Source organism: Hemiscyllium ocellatum (assembly GCF_020745735.1).
Source record: "Hemiscyllium ocellatum isolate sHemOce1 chromosome 27 unlocalized genomic scaffold, sHemOce1.pat.X.cur. SUPER_27_unloc_33, whole genome shotgun sequence".
Lineage (NCBI taxonomy): Eukaryota > Metazoa > Chordata > Chondrichthyes > Orectolobiformes > Hemiscylliidae > Hemiscyllium > Hemiscyllium ocellatum.
The window spans coordinates 36,399-57,229 of record NW_026867502.1 but is presented as its reverse complement, the minus strand read 5'-3'; the positions used below and the strand labels follow the sequence as shown (position 1 = coordinate 57,229).

At 47.4% G+C, this 20,831-nt stretch overlaps 1 protein-coding gene and 1 long non-coding RNA gene across 3 annotated transcripts in view; one reads left to right on the top strand and one right to left on the bottom strand.

Annotated features, from left to right (window-relative positions):
- Positions 1 to 20,831, top strand: part of LOC132808138 (zinc finger protein 229-like) — a 39,328-nt gene that overhangs the window by 12,535 nt on the left and 5,962 nt on the right. Inside the window, exon 3 of one of the 2 annotated variants that reach the window (XM_060822012.1) lies at positions 14,424 to 14,980. In XM_060822012.1, coding sequence (XP_060677995.1) covers positions 14,424 to 14,980 — 557 coding nt within the window. Of the gene's footprint in view, positions 1 to 14,423; positions 14,981 to 20,425; positions 20,467 to 20,831 lie in introns of those variants that run through there. The other variant, XM_060822010.1, reaches the window with a different exon arrangement.
- On the bottom strand, positions 2,403 to 8,901 carry LOC132808153 (uncharacterized). Its single transcript, XR_009642040.1, has 2 exons — positions 8,603 to 8,901; positions 2,403 to 3,633 (listed from the first exon to the last, which is right to left on the bottom strand). It is a non-coding gene; the product is annotated as an uncharacterized LOC132808153 (long non-coding RNA).

The following is a 20,831-nucleotide window of genomic DNA, read 5'->3' as shown; positions in this document are numbered from 1 at the left end:
ATCCAAGGTCTCTTTGTTCAGCAACACTCCCTAAGACCTTACCATTAAATGTATAAGTCCTGCTAAGATTTGCTTTCCCAAAACGCAGCACCTCACATTTATCTAAGTTAAACTCCATTTGCCACTTCTCAGCCCATTGGCCCATCTGATCAAGATCTCATTGTAATCTGAGGTAACCTCCTTTGCTGTCCACTACACCTCCAATTTTGGTGACATCAGCAAACTTACTAACTATACCACTTATGCTCACACCCAAAAAGTAGGGGGCCCATTATCTATTTTCCAAATGGAATTTACAATATATTACACGTATTGACTGCTGCAGATTGTGCAGTCTTTCAGCAAAAGTAGAATGTTTAGGGTGCAGGTTTGCTCGCTGAGCTGTAGGTTTGATATCGAGACATTTCATTACCTGGCTAGGTAACATCAGTGGCGACCTCCAAGTGAAGCGAAGCTGTTGTCACCTGCTTTCTATTTATGTTTGTCCTGAATGGGGTTCCAGGGGTTTGCAAGGACTGCCACAAACACTACGTAGGACAAACAGGAAGAAAGTTAGCCACCAGGATACACGAACACCAGCTAGCCACAAAAAGACACGACCCTCTATCCCTTGTAGCCCTACATACAGATGAAAAAAACCACCACTTCGACTGGGACAACATCCATCCTGGGACAGGCTAAGCAAAGACATGCCAGAGAATTCCTAGAGGCCTGGCACTCCAACCACAACATCATAAACAAACACATAGATCTAGATACCATCTATCAACCCCTCAGAAAATGAACAGGAAATGACATCACCACAAACCCCAGGAACCCTATCCAGGACAAACAAATAGAAAGCAGGAGACAACAGCGTCGCTTCACTTGGAGGTCGCCACTGATGATGTTACCTAGCCAGGTAATGAAACGTCTGGATATCAAACCTACAGCTCAGCGAGCAAGCCTACACCCTAAACCTCAACCTGAGCTACAAACCTTCACAAACCTTGCAAAGTAGAATGTATTTGCAAACATCATGCTGCAAACACAAACTCACCCCCATGGATGAGCTATCTCGTGTGTGCATGAGATAGAGAAACAGTCTATTTCCGTGCTGTTTATCTCTATTTGATAACCGATGCTTTATTTCTGTTGGTGTAAATGTTGTTGTAATTCATTGCTGGATCCTAATAGGTGTAAGAGTGACAGAATTCCTCAAGTAGGGCACTGGAAGATTCCTGGGAGACCCCTATTTCTGGTTAACTTCCTCATGAACAAACATTAAGCACGTGCACCTCTTTATGATTTTGTTTCATTTTTCTTGTTTGATTCCCTGCTATGACTACACCTTGTATTAGGATAATTGACAGGCTGGGAGATTGTGGCTTGGGTCTTGACTGAATATTTTATCGTTCCAGAAGTTATAAAAGGCGGGGTCAAAGCTTTAGCAGAAATCCAGCAGAGCTGAGAACAGACCAACATCTTAGTCTGTGGGAACAGGGAGATCAACAGAGGATTGAGAAATCAGGTCCTGAAACCAGACCACCCTGTGATCAGTGCTTTGATTAGAGGCATCCTTCTACATCAGTCAATGCCAGTTGTCAGACAGGTGCAGCAAGGCAATTGGTATATTAGCAGGCTGAACTGAGATTAGAAGTGGGGATGTTTTCCTGCAGTTAGGGAGTCATTGAATTTATTCAAGGCTGAGTTCATCTGATATTTGAACAATAAAGTGTGGATTTTATGTTGTGTGCATGAGGGTTTTTTGTGGTTTATGTGTTGGATGCAGGTACAGTAACCACATTTAAAGTGGAAGGCAAGAAAATGGTTTTAAGACCACGACAGAACAGTTACGGTCAGACAGCACAGAAACAGACCCTTCAGTCCAACTATTCCATGCTGACTATGTTCTCAAACTAAACTAGTGCCACTTGCCAGTGTTTGGCCCATATACCTCCACACCTTCCCTATTCATGTACTTATCCACATGTCTTTTAAACGTTGCATCTGAACATGTATCCACCACTTCCTCTTTACATTCACTCAATACATGAAACACTCTGTAATAAACAAACTTTTCCCAATTCTGTCCATTCCATGGATTCATTCTTTTTCCTTTCAGTTGCTGCAAGTCATAAATTGAAGCCCAGAATGAAAAAAATGGAAAAGGAGTTGTGAAGAGAGTACCCTACTCACAGATGGTTGACACAGTAAGGAGGGTGGAGTCTGGAGCAAACCCGAAATGTCGATTTTCCTGCTCCTCGGATGCTGCCTGACCTGCAATACTTTGCCAGCACCACTCTAATCTTAACCCTGATCTCCAGCATCTGCAGTTCTCACTTTCTCCTGTAAGAAATCAGCAGTTTTAAACCAAAAACCTGTTGCAGTTTAAAGCTCTCATTGAGAGTCTGAGCTCAGTGTGAAGTTCAGGTAATCTTTATTGTGACCCAACTTTGTTACAGCTTCAGAATCTCCCAGCAGAAAGGCGTAAAAAAAGTAGCAACTTTTTAAAAACAGCTCAAGGTCAAAGTGCAACCCCTCACTTTCTTCATTATGGGTCACTACTGAATTGTCCCTTTGTAATTGGATCCTTGGTATAGCCTTAACCTGGAGGAAGTATTGCCTCACTCAGCAATTTCAACCTGTATCCAAGTAAGTTGGATGAGCAGCGTAGAGTCAACCAGACTACTGTGGGTCTGGGGTCACGTGTAGGCCAGACCGGGTAAAGGATGCAGCTGGGATGACTGCTCTAATAACTGCTCAAGTCTTCCCTCAAAAAGAACTGAGCGAATCAGATGGGGGTTTTCTTCCACCCCCACCCCACCGACAATAGTTTCACCGTTAGATTCTGAACTCCAGATTTCTGACCAAATTCCAATTCCACCATCTGTCGCGGTGGGAATCGAACTCGAGAGCCACTGGAACTGGGTTAATAGTCCAGTTGGTAAAGGCACTCGGCCGTCTTTCTTTCAATCCCCCTGCAATGCTGGTAGGTCAGCAAGGAGGCGGCCTGGGTAAAGGCCTTCCCGCACTCGGGGCAGCTTAAGGGCCTCTCCCCCATGTGGATCCACTGGTGGGTCTGGAGGTTGGAGGAATCGCTGAAGCCCTTCCTGCAGTCAGGGCAGGGGAACGGCATCTCCCCAGTGTGACTGCGCCGATGAGTCTCCAGGACAGACGGGAAACAAGCCTTTCCCACAGTCGCCACACTTCCATGGTTTCTCCATGGGGCGGGATTCCTCGGGTTTCTCCATGGCCGAAGCTTCAGCTGCACAAACGCATGTGGAGCTTCTCTCCACCGTGAATTCCTCTTTCCAAACCGTAGAGCTGTTACACGCTCCTCACTCAGTGCATTACAACGGTAGGGTCTCTCATCCAGTCCCACTGATGCTGAAAACGTACCCAAACGGGAACCAAAAAGCTTTGCTCCTTCTCACAGAATCATAGTTGAAAACTGCTGCGGTCCCGATAGATTGAATGACTCTCAGACATGGACGTCAAAGTAAGGACTGCAGACGCTGGAGAGTCAGTCAGAGTCAGAAAGTGCGGCTCTGGAAAAGCACAGCAGGTCAGGCAGCATCCGAGGAGCAGGAGTGTCAACGTTTTGGGCATAAGGCCTTCATCTGTTGATTTTGAAACTTCCATCTTCAGATCCTGAAATGTAAAAAGAGATTACAAAAGTCATCACTGTCAGTGCAGGGTAGAAATTCTGAACAAGGAATTCTACTTTCTACGGAATATTCTTTTCTTTTGTTATTCCACAAAATTGAAAGCACCATCCCACTCTCTCTCCCCCTCTGTTCTCACTCTGATCTAACTAATTCCCCTGAAGGTGCTGATTCAGGATCTTCCAGGGGCAGAAAAGCAAAAAATTCAAGACTGACATCTCTTTGAATTTTGGATAACGCCACCTGAACGTTAATATCTTTCACAACATTGGGATACTGCTGAGAGGTGAGGAGGTCTGATTTTGGGAAGCCAAAAAAAAAATAATGAGTTTGTGCCAATCCCTTCAGAGAATCCCCAGAGTGTGAAAGCAGGCCACTCAGCCCCACAAATCCACACCAACCCTCTGAAGGGTATCAGACCCACACCTATTCCTCTACATTTAACCCCTGATTAATGCACCTAACCTGCACATCTCTGCATGGTCAATCCATCCTAACCTGGACAAAAGTTAAAAATCACAACACCAGGTGAGTGTTCAACAGGTTTATTTGGAAGCACTCGCTTTCAGAGCGCTGATCCTTCATCAGGCAGTTGTGGAGAATAAGATCATAAGACACAACTTATAGAAAAACATTATAGTGTCCTGCCACCGAAATGATATATTGAAGAAACCTGGATTGTCAAGTTTTTCATCTTTTAGACTGGGTTGCAGCTATCATTCACATGTAAGTCCCAGACCTTCCTGCAAGGCACCTTATCAAGATAACTCGAGGTTTTATCGCAAAATGTGACATCTCAGTTCACACAACGCATAAAAGGTGTGAGGTCAGAGTCTGTCTGTGTCTCAGTCTTGAGTCAGACTGGTTCTATTTCCAAAGTGGAATTTACAAAATATTACATGGATTGACTGCTTACAGATGGTGTACTTTTTGAGCAAAATAGAATGCATCTGCAAATATCATTCTGCAAATACAAATTCACCCCCATGGACTTGTCATGTGCGTCTGTGCATGAAAGAGAGAAAAAGTCAATGTCCGTGCTGTATAGCTCTATGCCAATTTGATAACAGATGCTTTAGTCCTGTTGACGTAAATATTGTTGTAAATCAGAGCTGCATACTAACAGTTCAATGTAAGAGAGAAAGAATTCCTCAAGTAGGACACCATACCAATCCTTGGGAGAGCCCTATTTTTTTGGGGGTGGGGGGGGGGAATCAAAGCTTCAACAGAAATCCAGCAGAGCTGAGAACAGACCGACATCCACATGCCTTTTAAATGTTGTAATTGTGCCAGTCTCAACCACTTCCTCTGGCAGTTCGTGCCATACATGCACCACCCTGTGTGAAAAGGTTGCCCCTCAGACCCCAGTTAAATCATTCTGCCCTCACCTCAAACATATGTCTTCTAGTTTTCTTGGACTCCCCTACTCTGGGGAAAAGACCTAGGTTTCCCCCCCACTATCCATGCCCATTACAAAGGTCTATAAGTTTACCCCTCAGCCTCTGATGCTCCATGGAAAATGTCCCTGGCCTATTCAGCCTCTCCCTATAGCTCAAATCTTTTCTGATCCCTTTCAAAGTTTCATAACAGCTTTTCTACAGCAGGGAGACCAGAACTGAACGCAGTATTCCAAAATTGGCTTAACCAACATCCTGGACAGCCACAACATGAGCTCCCAACTCATCTACTCAATGCTCTGACCAATAAAGGCCATCCTACCAAATGCCTCATTCACTATCCTGTCCACCTGAGACTCCACTTTCAAGGAACTATGGAACCTGCACTCCAAGGTCTCTTTGTTCTGCAACACTCCCCTTAACTGTGTCAGTCCTGCCTGGATTGCTTGACCAAAATGCAACAACTCACATTTCTCAAAATTTAATTCCATCTACCACACTTTGGCCCATCCGATCAATTCTAATTTATAGCAAACTCACTTTTCTCTCACATTCTCTAGAAGCCGAAAATCTCCATCCCACACACTCTCCCTCCAGTCTCCGTTTACTGAACCTAATCCCTGCTGTACCTCATCCTGAAGGGTCTGGTTCATGCTGATTAATAGGCCCACACTCGGGAGGGGTGGGGGGTTCTAAATGAAACATACATAATCCTGAACAGCCCGGACAGAGTGGACATTATGAAGATGTTTCCATTGGTAGGACAGACTCAGACCAGGGGGCACAGCCTTAGAGTAAAGGGAACTCCTTTTAGAAAGGAGAAACTTCTTCAGCCAGAGAGCGGTGAATCTGTGGAATCTATTTCCATAGAAGGCTGTGGAGGCCAGGTCACTGGGGATATTTAAAACTGAGACAGATAGGTTCTTGAGTATCAAGAGGATTGAGGGTTACGGGGAGAATGGGGTTGAGAAACCTAGCAGCCACGATTGAATGGGGTGATGAACTGAATGGCCTAATTTCTGCTCCTCTGACTTAGGGCCTCTTGCTGTTCTGGACACAGAGGGAGAGAGTTGGGAGCAAGACGCAGGCCATTCGGTCTTTCGAGTCTGCACCAGCATTGAACAATTCATAACTGGATATGAATATACCTACAGCTAGGTGGATAGGCTGGGACTTTTTTCACTGGAACACATGAGGTTGAGAGGTGACCTTAAAAGAGGTTCATAAAATCATGGAGGGTAGATGAGGTGAACCGCAGGTGTCCTTTCCCTAGGATGGGGGTTTCAGGATTAGGGAGCAAATGAGGAAGGTGAGTGGAGAAAGATTTTCAAAAGACTGGAGTAGTGCCTTTTTTTTTTAAAGAGTAGTTTGTGTGTGGAATCAATGTCCAGACACGGTGGTGGATGTATGTAGAGTAACAAGGTTTAAAAGACATTTGGATAAGTACATGAATAGTAAAGGTTCAGAGGAATATGGGCCAAATAATCTAATCTAATCTAATGATGTCCCAACTCCTGTACTCAGCATGTGAACAATGAAGGCAAGTATGCTGAGCACCTTCTTCACCCCCGTCTACCAGTGATTTAACTTCCAAGAACACTGAACCTGAACACCTCCAGGTCTCTGTTCTACAACATGACCCAGGGCCCTACCATTACCTGTTCAAGTCTTGCCCTCCTTTATTTTAGCAAAACGCAATCCCTCACTGATATCCATACCCCTCTCATACACACATGCTCTCTCTCAGACATACACATACAGCAGCCCCTCAAAACTCTCACAGACTCATACTCCATCACAATCATACTTTATCAAGCAGGCACACATGCAAATACACACTCACAGCACACAGTCTTATACACAAACTCACACACACACACTTCCCTGAAGGGAGTTTCCCTGAAACATCAATTTTCCTGCTCCTCGGATGCTGCCTGACTTGCTGAAGCACCACATGTTCAATCCTAAATTTATTACCCTCTAGTACTGGACTGCCCCATCCAAAGGAAAATACGTCTATTTACCCTATCCATGCCCCTCATGATGATATAAAAGTGTATAAGGTCACTCCTCAGACTCTGGCAAACTACGGAAAACAGTCCCAACCTGAACTTCTGTCTCTCCTCACCCAGGTAACCAAGACACATACCTGAGGTCGCAAAGTCTGCTCCCTCTCTGGATTCACTCCAGTTGCTACAAGTGAGCCTGCTCCGTCATTCATTAAGATCATGGCTGATCTATCCATCGTTTCATCTTCTCCTCCCTGCACTGTCACAAGGAACTCCTTAATTCCCCAACCAGACCAAATTCCACCCAACTGTGTCTTGAATATACTTAATGAAGCTGCCTCTATTGCTTCTTTGGCCAGAGTATTCCCTAGATTTTGATGAAGGGCTTTTGCCCGAAACATCGATTTTCCTGCTCTCTGGATGCTGCCTGACCTGCTGTGCTTTTCCAGCACCACTCTAATCTAGACTATTCCATAGATTCACGACCCTCTGGGAAAAGCAGTTCCTCCTCATCTCTGTCTGAAAGCTACTCCCTCTAACCTTGAGGCCTCGTCTCACCCACCAGAAATTACTGGACAGGCTAGGGCTTCATCCCCACAGTGCAATGACATTGGGAAGAAGTTTCCATTGGTAGGAGAGACTAGGACCAGAGGACACAGCTTTAAGAATAAAGGGAAGACCTTTAGGAACAGAGATAAGCGATGTCTCCTTTTCTGCCGACAGCGAGGAGCATGGACAATGTACTGGTGACACCAGCGAGCAGGTGCGCTGTTGTTCACACCGAGGAGCAGGCACAATGTGCTCTGTGGCGATGCTGGTGTTATTGACAGATGTTAAATGTTCAAATGCCAAGAGGAGAAATAAAGGGTAGAGCCACAGTTCTTTTTCCCCATGTGGCTTAACATTTTATCGCTTTTGTCTGGCTGCTCAACATTTTTTTTAATGTCTTTTCCCCAGAATAGGGGTGAGGTTCACAACTACAGGGCATAGGTTTAGGGTGAGAGCAGAAAGATATTAAAGGTACCTAAGGGGCAACTTTTCCATGCAGAGGATGGTGCACGTATGGAATGAGCTGCGAGAGGAAGTAATGGAGGCCGTATAATTACAGCATTTAAAAGGCATCTGGATGGGTATATGAACCAAGTGGTGACAAATGGGACTAGATTAATTTAGGATATCTGGTTGGCATGGACAGGTTGGACCAAATGGGTGTGTTCATGTGCTGTACATCTTTATGATTCTAAATAATAAAAAAAGTATATTTTTCCAAATACCAAACTCTCCATGTTAACAAGGCTTAGTGCACGATATGCTTTACTAACCATTCTCAACAGGTCCTGCCCCTTCAATAACTGAGGAACATATACATGCTGGTGCATAGTATCCTTCACTAGTATTTACACACTACCCTCAGCAATTGCACAAGTAACAGTGAGGGGTAAACAGCACAAGCGCCAGTAAAAGCAGATGGAAAGTGAGTGTAAAATGTGACTATGACAGGACAGGCCCCACATTCCTTCCCCTCCGTCCCCCCCACAACCTGCCTCACCTTTCACCTCCCGGGCCCAGTACCTTCCAGGTGGCCCCATAGTTGACACAGGGGCCGCCCCACGACCAGTAGAACTCCACCACCCAGGCGGCCGACCAGTTCCCAAACAGGTCCTTAACCCCATCCGCCTCCAGAATGGTCACCGGCTCCTGCCTGCTGTACAGCCGGCCAGTGTGGCCGTGACACAGCAGCTGCACCAGGAAGGCGGCGGTGACCAGTGACGGGGGTCTGCCCCGGGCCGCACGGCGCCATTTTCCTAACGGCCGCCGCTTCCCCGCTCGAGCGACTTCTCCTCCCAACCGCCTTCACCCCCGCGTGACGTCTGCACGGGGGGATGGGCGGGGCCGGGGGAGCCTCACCGTCACCAAGCAACAGCCACCTCGCGCTACAACTGCTCATTCACAAAAACAAACTCTCCTGTCTCGCTCTGCAGCTGCAGGGGGGTCACTGCCACGTTTCGAGGAGCCCTGTCTACGTTGGGAAAGCTCACGGCTCCATTTAAACAGATATTCCGACATCTAACGGAACGGCCTCATATCTAAAGGGGGCAATCTGCATTTTAAAGGGACATGGACATTTTAACGGGTATATCTGCAAATAAAGAGATTTAAACAGACGAGATTACATTTCAAAGGGATGTGGCACATTCAAAGGGATATCTTAATATGTAAAGTGACGCAGTTATATCTAAATGAATCTACATTTCGAAGAGACGTTGCCCTGTTTATAAGCAGAGACAATAGTTGTGAATTCTGTCTGTGTCCCAATGTTGAGTCAAACTGACAATTTTCTTAGAAAAGCTCTGCACTTAAATTACATTCTTCAGAAGGTAATTTACACATTAGAGTGTAGGTTAGGGAGGATTGGCCGTGCTAAGTTACCCATAGTGACCAGGGATGTACAGGTTAGGGTGGATTGGCCATGGGAAATACGGAGTAAGGGGTTGGGTATGGGTGGGATACTGTTCAGAGGGCCAGAGTGAAATAGATGGGCTGAATGGCCTGCTTCCACATTGTCGGAATTCGAGACCCTCCCCACAAAGGGGCATTTTATCTGCATCTATCCTGTCAAGTCCCTTTCAGAATTTGACTGGTTTCAATAGAGGTATACAGCACAGAAACAGACACTTCGGTCCAATTCGTTCATGCCCACCAGGATTCCAAACTAAACCAGTCCCACTTGCCTGCATTTGGCCCATTTCCCTCTAAACCTTTCTATTCATCTACCCATCCAAATGCTGTTTCAATGTTGTAACTCTACCTGCATCTATCACAATGTTGTAACTGTACCTGCAACTACCACATCCTCAGTAAGTTCATTCCACATGCAAATCACCCTTTTTCAAAATGTTGCCCCTCCAGTTCCTTTTAAATCTCTCTCCTCACATTTAAAAAAAATGCCCCCCGAGTTTTGAGCTCCCCGCCGCGAAGCAAGAGCCATTTGCTATTCATCTTACCTCCATTCATGATTTTATCAATCTCAATGAGGTCACCCCACCAACCTCCTGTGCTCCAGTGAATAAAGTCCCAGCCTCTCCTTGTAACTCAAACCTTCCAGTCCTTACAACATCCTGGTAAATCTTTATTAAACACTCACTAATAGTATTCTTCCTATTACAGTGCCACCAGAACTGTACTCAGTACTCTGAAAGTGGCCTCACCAACATCCTGTACAACCTCAACATGATGTCCCAACCCCTATACTCAGTGGTGTGAACAATGAAGGCAATGTTGCGAGATGCCGTCTGAAAACCATTCTGTCTAGCAGTGATGCAACTTCCAAAGAACTATGTATCTGAACACCCCCCCACAAACATGTCTGTCTGTTCTACAACACGACTCATGGCCCAACCATTATCTGTACAAACCCTTGCCTTTATTAAGCGTCTCTCTCACACACATACTCTATCTCAGACAGACAGACACACACCCCTCAACACTCTCTCACACTCGCAGCCTCATACTCCATCACACTCTCACTTTCCCAAGCATGCACACACAAGCTTCTGTGCACTCTCACACACAAACTCAAATGCACACACACTCACTTTCTCATGCACACACTACTCTTTGGGGTGAAATTGTATTGGCAGAATTATATTTGCAGATACATTCAATTTTGTTCTAAAAGCACACAATCTGCAGGCAGTCAATGCATGTAATATTCTACAAATTCCGACTTTGGAAACAGAACCGGTCTGATTCAAGATTGTAATACTGACAGACTCAAATCTCACACCTTTAATGCATTGTCTGAGCGGAGTTTTTTTTAATATAAAACCTTAAGTCATCTCAAGAACATTGTTACATATTAATGAACCAAAACCCGCACCCATTCTAAGAGATGAAGACAATCTGAGTTTGTTCGATTATTCTATCAGTTGCATGACACTTGATCTTTTGATACAAGTTCTGTGTCTTATGATGCTGTTCCATGAGGCTTATGTGTTGACGAGGCAAGATGGTACAGATGAGGCGATGGAGAATTATAGATCACCGAGGAAGGATTTAAAGAGAGTGTGGACTCGATGGGCCGAGTGGTCTGCTCCCACTCTGTGGGGATTCTCTGAAGCGAATGGATATGAGCAAACGGTGCAGGACAACGCAGGCGCAGTGCGTGCGCCCGGCTTGGCCACGCCCACCCGCTCCTTTCGTGACGTCACAACGCGGAAGTGACAATGAATGAAAATCCCTCCGTCTGGGAAAATCTGTTCACTTGTAGCAACGGGAGTGAATCCAGCGAGGGAGCAGATCCTGTCAACTCAGGTATAGGACTTAATTACCAGGTGAGGAGGACAGATTGGGAGGAGTACATATCTTTTCTGTTTTCCTTTTCAAAATGCACCCGATTTCCACAAGTAAATGCAACAGCACATGCAGCTTCAAGCTGGCTGTGCATCCTGTGTTCTTCTTCTGCCTTGGCTCCAGCACTTTTGGCTTCCTTTCCCTTCTCCACTGCCCCCCGGTGTTGATACCTCAATGTTTTCCCGGTTGTCGTTTGTGGGTTTTGAAAACTTTCCCAATCGTCTGAGTACAGAATTTGGGAGATTACGTTGTAGCTGTCCACGACATTGGTTACAAATGTGTTGCTGGTCAAAGCACAGCAGGCCAGGCAGCATCTCAGGAATAGAGAATTCGACGTTTCGAGCATAAGCCCTTCATCAGGAATAAGAGAGAGAGAGCCAAGCAGGCTAAGATAAAAGGTAGGGAGGAGGGACTAGGGGGAGGGGCGATGGAGGTGGGATAGGTGGAAGGAGGTCAAGGTGAGGGTGATAGGCCGGAGTGGGGTGGGGGCGGAGAGGTCAGGAAGAGGATTGCAGGTTAGGAGGGCGGTGCTGAGTTGAGGGAACCGACTGAGACAAGGTGGGGGGAGGGGAAATGAGGAAACTGGAGAAATCTGAATTCATACCTTGTGGTTGGAGGGTTCCCAGGCGGAAGATGAGGCGCTCCTCCTCCAGCCGTCGTGTAGTTGTGTTCTGCCGGTGGAGGAGTCCAAGGACCTGCATGTCCTCGGTGGAGTGGGAGGGAGAGTTAAAGTGTTGAGCCACGGGGTGATTGGGTTGGTTGGTTCGGGCGGCCCGGAGGTGTTCTCTGAAGCGTTCCGCAAGTAAGCGGCCTGTCTCACCAATATAGAGGAGGCCACATCGGGTGCAGCGGATGCAATAGATGATGTGTGTGGAGGTACAGGTGAACTTGTGGCGGATATGGAAGGATCCCACCTCCATCGCCCCTCCCCCTAGTCCCTCCTCCCTACCTTTTATCTTAGCCTGCTTGGCTCTCTCTCTCTTATTCCTGATGAAGGGCTTATGCTCGAAACGTCGAATTCTCTATTCCTGAGATGCTGCCTGGCCTGCTGTGCTTTGACCAGCAACACATTTGCAGCTGTGATCTCCAGCATCTGCAGACCTCATTTTTTACACGACATTGGTTAGGCCACATTTGGAATATTGTGTGCAGTACTGGTCTCTCTGCTGTAGGAAGGATGTCATGGATGTTGTGAAACTTGAAAGGGTTCAGAAAAGATTGGCAAGAATGTTGTCAGGGTTTGAGCTGAACAGGATGGGGCTGTTTTCCCTTGAGTACCAGAGGCTGAGGGGTGACCCTACAGATTACTATAAAATCATGAGTGGCATGGATAGGATAAATAGACAAGGCATTTCCCTGGAATGGGGGAGTCCAGAACTAGAGGGTAATAGGTTTAGGGTTGGGGGAGATTTAAAAGGGCCCTAAGGGGCTACTCTTATATTCAGAGGGTGGTGTATGTAAGGAATGAGGTGCCAGAGGAAGTGGTGGAGGCTGGTACAATTACAGCATTTAAAAGGCATCTCGCTGGGTATATGAATAGAAAGGGTTTAGAGGGATGTGGGCCATGTGCTGTCAAATGGGACTAGATTGATTTAGGATATCTGATTGGCATGGATGAGTTGGACCGAAGGGACGATTTCTGTGCTGTACATCTGGTAGACAATGGTCCTCAAAATTCTGTTCCCATTAGGCTCTCCCTTAGCTCTATTGCACATGATAGCCAACCCAATTTAGTCCCAGCTGCCAGCACCCGGCCCATATAGGGGCCAAGTGATGGCAAACGTGACTAGATTAATTTAGGATATCTGGTCAACTCGGACAGATTGAGCTAAAGGGTCTGATTCTGTGCTGTGTGACTCTAATTGTCTTCAGTGAAAGCAGAAGTGTGGTTGTGAAGGCTGGACTTTCAGAGCATGTTTTGCCCTGACTGGAAGCAGCTGAAAATGTGTTGCTGGAAAAGTGCAGGAGGTCAGGCAGCATCCAAGGAGCAGGAGAATCGACATTTCAAGCGTGAGCCCTGCAGTCCTCCCTTTCTCCTGACTGGGAGCAGAAGAGTTTGACTGAAGTGTATTGGTGTTAATGCCTTGATGTCTCATTTTGCTCCCACCTTCCTGGGGTCGTTAACCATTTTGTGTCTGGTCCTTCCTCAAGAAGCTGCATTGCAGGTTCACCCTGAATTGACTTTTTTTTGCTTCCCAAAATCAGACCTGCTCACTCTTAACAGTATCCCAGTGTGGTGAAAGATATTAACTTTCAGGTGGAGGCATCAAAAATTCAGAGAGATGTCAGTCTTGAAGTTTTTGCTTTTTCTGTCCCTGTAAGATCCTGAATCAGCACCTTCAGGGGAATTAGTTAGAGCGGAGTGAGAACAGAGGGGAAGGGAGAGTGGGATGGTGCTTTCAATTTTGTGGAACAGCAAAAGAATATTCCAGAGAAAGTAGAATTGCTTGTTCTGAATTTCTACCCAGCACTGATAGTGATGACTTTTGTAATCTTTTTGCAGAGTATTTGAAAATCTGAAGACCTGAAGTTTCAAAATCAGCAGATGAAGGGCTTATGTCTGAAACGTTGACTCTCCTGCTCCTCGAATGCTGCCTGACCTGCTGTTTTTCCAGCGCCACATTTTTTGACTGATTCTCCAGTGTCTGCAGTCCTCACTTTGATGTCAATGTCTGACAGTCACTCAATCCATCGGGACCACAACAATTTTTGACTGTGTGATTTCTGTGAGAGGGATCAACGCTTTTTGGTTCCTGTTTTGAGGACGTTTTCAGCATCAGGTGGGACTGGGCGAGAGACCCCACTGTTGCAGCGCACTGTGTGTAGAGCCTGAAACAGTTATACGGCCTGGGAAGGGGATTTCACGGCAGGGAGGGACTCTACACGTGTTTGTGTGCAGCTGAAGCTGTGGCCATGGAGAAAGCTGAGGAATCCCGCCCTGTGGAGAAACCGTGGAAGTGTGGTGACTGTGGGAAAGGCTTCCATGTCCCATCTGCCCTGGAGACTCATCGGCGCAGTCGCACCGGGGAGAGGCCATTCCTCTGCACTGACTGCGGGAAGGCCTTCAGACATTCCTCCCACCTGCTGGCCCACCAGCGGGTCCACACTGGGGAAAGGCCCTTCAGCTGCCCAGAGTGCGGAAAGGCCTTTACCAACACCTCCTCCCTGATGAGGCACGAGCGGATCCACACTGGGGAAAAGCCCATCAGCTGCCCCGAGTGCGGGAAGGCCTTCAGGTATTCCTCCAACCTGCAGAGCCACCGGCGCGTCCACACAGGGCAGAGGCCCTTCAGCTGCCCCGAGTGTGGGATGGCGTTTACCCACGTCTCTGCCCTGCGGTGCCACCAGCGGATCCATACAGGGGAGAGACCCTTCAGTTGCCCCGAGTGTGGGAAGGCCTTTACCCACGTCTCTGCCCTGCGGTGCCACCAGCGTGTCCACACCGGGGAGAGGCCCTTTAGCTGCTCTCAGTGCGGGAAGGCCTTCAGCGATTCCTCCCACCTGCTGACCCACCAGCGGGTCCACACGGGGGAGAGACCGTACACCTGCTCTCAGTGTGGGAAGAGCTTCACCTGCTCCTCCAACCTCACAGCCACCAGCGGATCCACACGGGGGAGAGGCCCTTCAGCTGCCCCGAGTGTGGGAAGGCCTTTCGCGATTCCTCCATCCTGCTGAGGCACCAGCGGATCCACACCGGGAAGAGGCCGTTCATCTGCTCTCAGTGCGGGAAGGGCTTCACCTACTCCTCCCAACTGCGGAGGCACCAGCGAGTTCACGTGCCTTCACAGGGGGATTGAAGGAGTGACAGCGAGACCCATTATCGATTGGACTATCAACCCGGTTCCGGGGACTCCCGGGTTTGAATCCCGCCACGACAGATGGCAGAATTGGTATTCGGTCAGAAATGTGGACTTCGGAATCTAACGATGAGACCGTTTCAGGGAGGGGGTGGTGCAGGGGAGAAAGCCCCCATCTGATTCCCTCTCTCCCTTGTTAGGGAAGGGAACCGCCATTGTGGGAAAGGATACACTCAGTCGTTCCAGCTGCATCCTTTACCCGGTCTGGCCTACACGTGACTCCAGACCCACAGCAGTCTGGTTGACTCTACACTGCCCCTTCCTGGCAAAGGAGCGGGGAGAAACTTACTTGGAGACAGGGTATGGGTTGAAATTGCTGAGTGAGGCAATACTTCCTTCGGGTTATGGCTGTACCAAGGATTCAATTACAAAGGGACAACTTGGTGCTGATCAATAGTAAAGACAGTGAGGGGGGGCACAGGGGAGGTGTGGTGTGTGGACTTTCACCTTGAGCTGTTAAAAAAGCAACTACTTTTTGCTGGGGGGATCTGAAGCTGTAACAAAGTTGGGTTGCAATAAAGGTTACCTGAACTTACCACCAGGCTCAGACTCTCATTGAAAGCTTTGAGCTCCAAGAGGTTTTTGTTTTAAAGCTGCTCATTTCTTTCAGCCTCTTGCACTAAGTTTAGAACATAGAACAATCCAGCGCAGAACAGGCCCTTCGACCCTCGATGTTGCGTTGACCTGTGAACTATTCTCAGCTCATTCCCCGACACTATCCCAAAATCATCCATGCGCATTATCTAAGGATTGTTTAAATCTCCCTAATGTGACTGAGTTGACTACCTTAGCAGGTAGGGCATTCCACGCCCTTACCACTCTCTGGGTAAAGAACTTGCCTGTGACATCTGTCTTAAAGCTCTCGCCCCTCAATTTGTAGTTATGCCCTCTCGTACAAGCTGACATCATCATCCTAGGAAAAAGCCTTTCTCTGTCTACCCTATCTAATCCTCTGATCATCTTTAATGTCTCTATCAAATCCCCCCTTAGCCTTCTTCTTTCCAATAAGAACAGATACAAGTGTCTCAGCCTTTCCTCATAAGACCCTCCCTCCAGACCAGGCAACAACCTGGTAAATCTCCACTGCACTTTTTCCAATGCTTCCCACATCCTTCCTGAAATATGGGGACCAGAACTATGCACAATATTCCAAGGGTGGCTGCACCAGTGTTTTGTATAGTTGCAGCATGATATTGCGGTTCCGGAACTCAATCCCTCTACGAATGAAACCTAACATACCGTATGCGTTCTTAACAGCACTATCCACCTGGGTGGCAATTTTCAGGAATCTATGCATGTGGACTCCAAGATCACTGCCTTCCTGTTATTCTTCCCAAAATGAATCACCTCACATATAGCTGCATTGAACTCCATTTGCCACCTCTCAGCCCAATTCTGCAGTTTATCCAAGTCCCCGTGCAACCTGTAACATTCTTCCAAACTGTCCAGTACTCCACCGACTTTAGTGTTGTCTGCAAATTTACTAATCCATCCACCTATGCCTGCGTCTAAGTCATTTATAAAAATGACAAACCGCAGTAGTCCCAAAACAGATCCTTGTGGCACACCACGAGTAACCGGACTCCAGGCTGAATATTTTCCATAAACCACCACTCGCTGCCTTCTTTCAGAAAGCCAGTTTCTAATACAAACTGCTAAATCACCCTCAATCCCATGCCTCTGCATTTTCTCCAACAGCCTGCCATGTGCAACCTAATCAAAGGCTTTACTGAGGTCCATGTAAACCACGTCAACTGCCCTACCCTCATCTACATGCTTGGTCACCTTCTCAAAAAACTCAGGGGTTTGTGAGACATGACCTGCCATTGATGAAACCATGTTGACTATCTGAAATCAAATTGTTGCTTGCTAGATGATTATAAATCCTATCTCTAATATTCCTTTCCAAAAGCTTTCCTTCAACCGAAGTAAGGCTCACTGGTCTATACTTACCTGGGTCATCTCTGCTGCCCTTCTTGAACAAGGGCACAACATTTGCAATCCTCCACTCTGGTACTAAACCCGTAGACAATGACGACTCAAATACCAAAGCCAAAGGCTCTGCTATCTCCTCCCTCGCTTCCCAGAGAATCCTCGGATAAATCCCATCCGGCCCAGAGCACTTGTCTACTTTCACTCCTTCTAGAATTGATAATACCTGTGTGCAACTAACCTCGATCCTTTTCAGTCTAATATCTTGTACCTCATTCTTTTCCTCTCCAATATTCTCCTTTTCCTGAGTGAAGACCGATGAGAGATATTCATTAGCACCTCTCCAAGCTCCACAGGGCCCACATTCACTTTCCCACTTCTGTCTTTGATTGACCCTATTCCTACCCTAATCATCCTTTTATTCCTCAGATACCTAGAGCAAGCTTTAGGGTTCTCCTTTATTCTATGTGTTAAAGACTGCTCATGTCCTCTCTTTGCTCTTAACTCTCTCTTTAAATCCCTCCTCGGTGATCTGGAACTCTCCATCGTCTCATCTGAACCATCTTGCCTCATCAACACATCAGCCTCCTTCTTCTTTGTAACAAGAGATGCAATTTCTGTTGTAAACCACGGTTCCCTTACCTTATCACTTCCTCCCTGCCTGACAGGGACATACCGATCAAGGACACGCAATATCTGTTCCTTAAACCAGCTCCACATTTCAATTGTCCCCATTCCCTGCATTTTGCTACCTTATTCTATGCATCCTAAGTCTTGCCTAATTGCATTATAATTGCCCCTGCCCCATCGATAACTCTTGACCTTTGGCATGGTCGTATCCCTTTACATCGCTAAATGAAACCTAACTGAATTATTGTCACTCTCTCCAAAGTGCTCACCTACCACTAAATCAAACACCTGGCCTGGTTCATTACCAAGCACCAGATCCAGTGTGACCTCCCCTCTTGTCGGCCCTTCGACATACTGTGTCAGAAAACCCTCCTGCACACACTGGACAAAAACTGATCCGTATGACGTACTAGAGTGAAAGCATTTCCAGTCAATGTTTGGGAAGTTAAAGTCCCCCAAAATGACCACCCTGTTCCTTTCATTCCTACCCAGAATACTTTTGCTAATCCTCTCTTCCACCTCCCTGGAACTCTACGGAGGCCTATTTAAAAAAAAAACTCCAAGCAGTGTGACCTCTCCTCTCCTGTTTCTAACCTCAGCCCACATTACCTCAGTAGACGAGTCCTCATCAAAAGTTCTGTCAGCCACCGTTATACTATCCTTGACTAACAAGGCCATGCCTCTCCCTCTTTTACTGCCTTGCCTGTTCTTAATGAAAGATCAAAACCCTGGTACCTGCAACATCCATTCCTCACCCTGCTCTATCCGTGTCTCCGAAATGGCCACAACATCCAAGTCCCAGGTACTTAGCCGTGCTGCAAGCTCACCGACCTTATTGCAGATACTCTGGCGTTGAAGTAGACAAACTTCAAACCACTTCGCTGTCTGCCAGCACATTCCTGTGACCCTGAAATCCTGTCCCTGTCCTCCCTACTCTCATCCTCCTGGGCACTGCAGCTACACCCCCGGTTCCCATCCCCCTGCTGAGCTAGTTTAAACCCACCCGAATAGCACCAGCAAATTTTCCCACCCAGGATATTAGTACCCCTCTGGTTTAAGTGAAGACAGTCCTGTTTGTACAAGACCCACCCTCCCCAGAATGAGCCCCAATTATCCAAAAGTTTGAAACCCTTCCTCCTGCACCATCCTTGCAGCCATGGGTTCAGCTGATATCTCTCCCTATTCCTTGACTCGCTATCACGTGGCACGGTTAACAAACCAGAGATAACCAATCTGTTTGTTTTAGCCCTCAGCTTCCACCCTACCTCCCTGAAATCCTGCCTTACATCCCTATCCCCCTTTCTACCCTATGTCGTTGGTACCTACATGGACCATGACTTGGGGCTGGACACCCTCTCCCTTCAGGACCCCAAAGAAATGATCTGAGACATCATGCACCCTGCCACCTGGGAGGCAACACACCAACCGTGAGTCTTGTTCATTCCCAACAAACCCTCTATCTGACCCTCTAACTATCGAGTCCCCAATGACTAACACTTTCCTCCTTTCCCTCCTTCCCTTCTGGTGCAACAGGGACAGGCTCTGTGCCAGCGACCTCAGTCCCAGTGCATACCCCCGGTAGGTCGTTTTCCCCCCTCAACAGTACCCACTGACTTATACAGCAGGAAGGAAATAAAAATAAATCGTCCCTCCTCTCCAAGGAACTTCTGCTCTCCGACTTCAAATTTAAAATCTCAAATCAGTGACTCCCCGCTCCTGGGTTGCTGCTGCTGAAAAATAGAAAATGTCACCTTTTTTTGTGGTTAGCACTGCTGCCTCACAGCGCCAGAGCCCCGGGTTCAATTCATTCCCCCACATCTGCGTGGGTATCCTCCCACAGTCCAAAGACTGCGCGGGTTAGGGTGATTGGCCACGATAAATTGCCCCGTAATGTTAGGTGACAGGGAATGGGGCTGGGTGTTTTGCTCTTCGGCGGGTCGGTGTGGACCTGTTGGGCCGAAGGGCCTGTTTCCACACTGTGGGGAATCTGCTCTAAAGTTCTGGAATTTATATATTGATGAACTGAAACCTGCAACCCATTCTAAAAGATGAAGGACTCAGTAGCAGTCCAGGTTTGTTCGAAATATTGCATCGGTTGCATGACACTGTGATCTTTTGCTATTAATTCTGTGTCTTATGATCCTGCAGCACAGCTCCCCGCAGAAGGAGCAGCGCTGCAGAAGCTAGTGCTTCCAAATACACCTGGGTGGGCGGGGTTTACGGAGAGGCGGGTTTTAGCGGGAGGGCGTGCTCATTGGCGGGGCATGTCTCGTGAGAGGGTCGCGAGTTAGTAGGCGGGGCGAGGCTCAGCGGTAGAGCGGCGCGTCGATCCTGGAGGCGACGGCTTTGTGGGCGGTTGCGCGTGGGGGAAGAGGGCGTGGTTTAGACATCGCGCGTGGAACGCGGCGAAGGGGCGGGGATTGGTGCGAGGGGGAAAGAGGTTTGGTTCCAAGAGGCGGGACTTTGTCTCGAAGGGGCGGGGTTTACGTCCACTGTTCGGAAGGGCGGGGTTTACGAGCAGCCTTCCGAAGGGGTGGGGTTTACGTGTTTCATTGGCGCCGGAGGGGGCGTGGCCATCCCGAAGACGGAAGTGTGTCCGCGGCCTATTGCCTCCGCTGGAGTCTCGGCTGCAGCAAGTAAGGTAAAGCTTTATCAATATTTCCTTTTACAGAGTTTGTATTCAATAACCAGTAATGGCTACTCAATATCATCATAAGGTCCCAAAATGCCATTCATTTCAATCCATTGCAGATAAACACTAAGAGTTAATTTTCTACGGGATTCAACAGCCTCAGCACTAAAATGGTCTCACAAGGGAACGGCTGTGAATGTTATTACTTGGTGTCCTGTTCACACAGATTCACCGATGCTGAGACAAACCTTCTTAATTGCCTTACAGTATCCTGTTATCACTTGGTGAGCCCAGGTGTCCCTATCTTTAAGTTCTCTCCTCTTTCTGAGCCTTCCTGCCTGTTTATTTTCTAGTGCAGTAAATGTATTCAATAA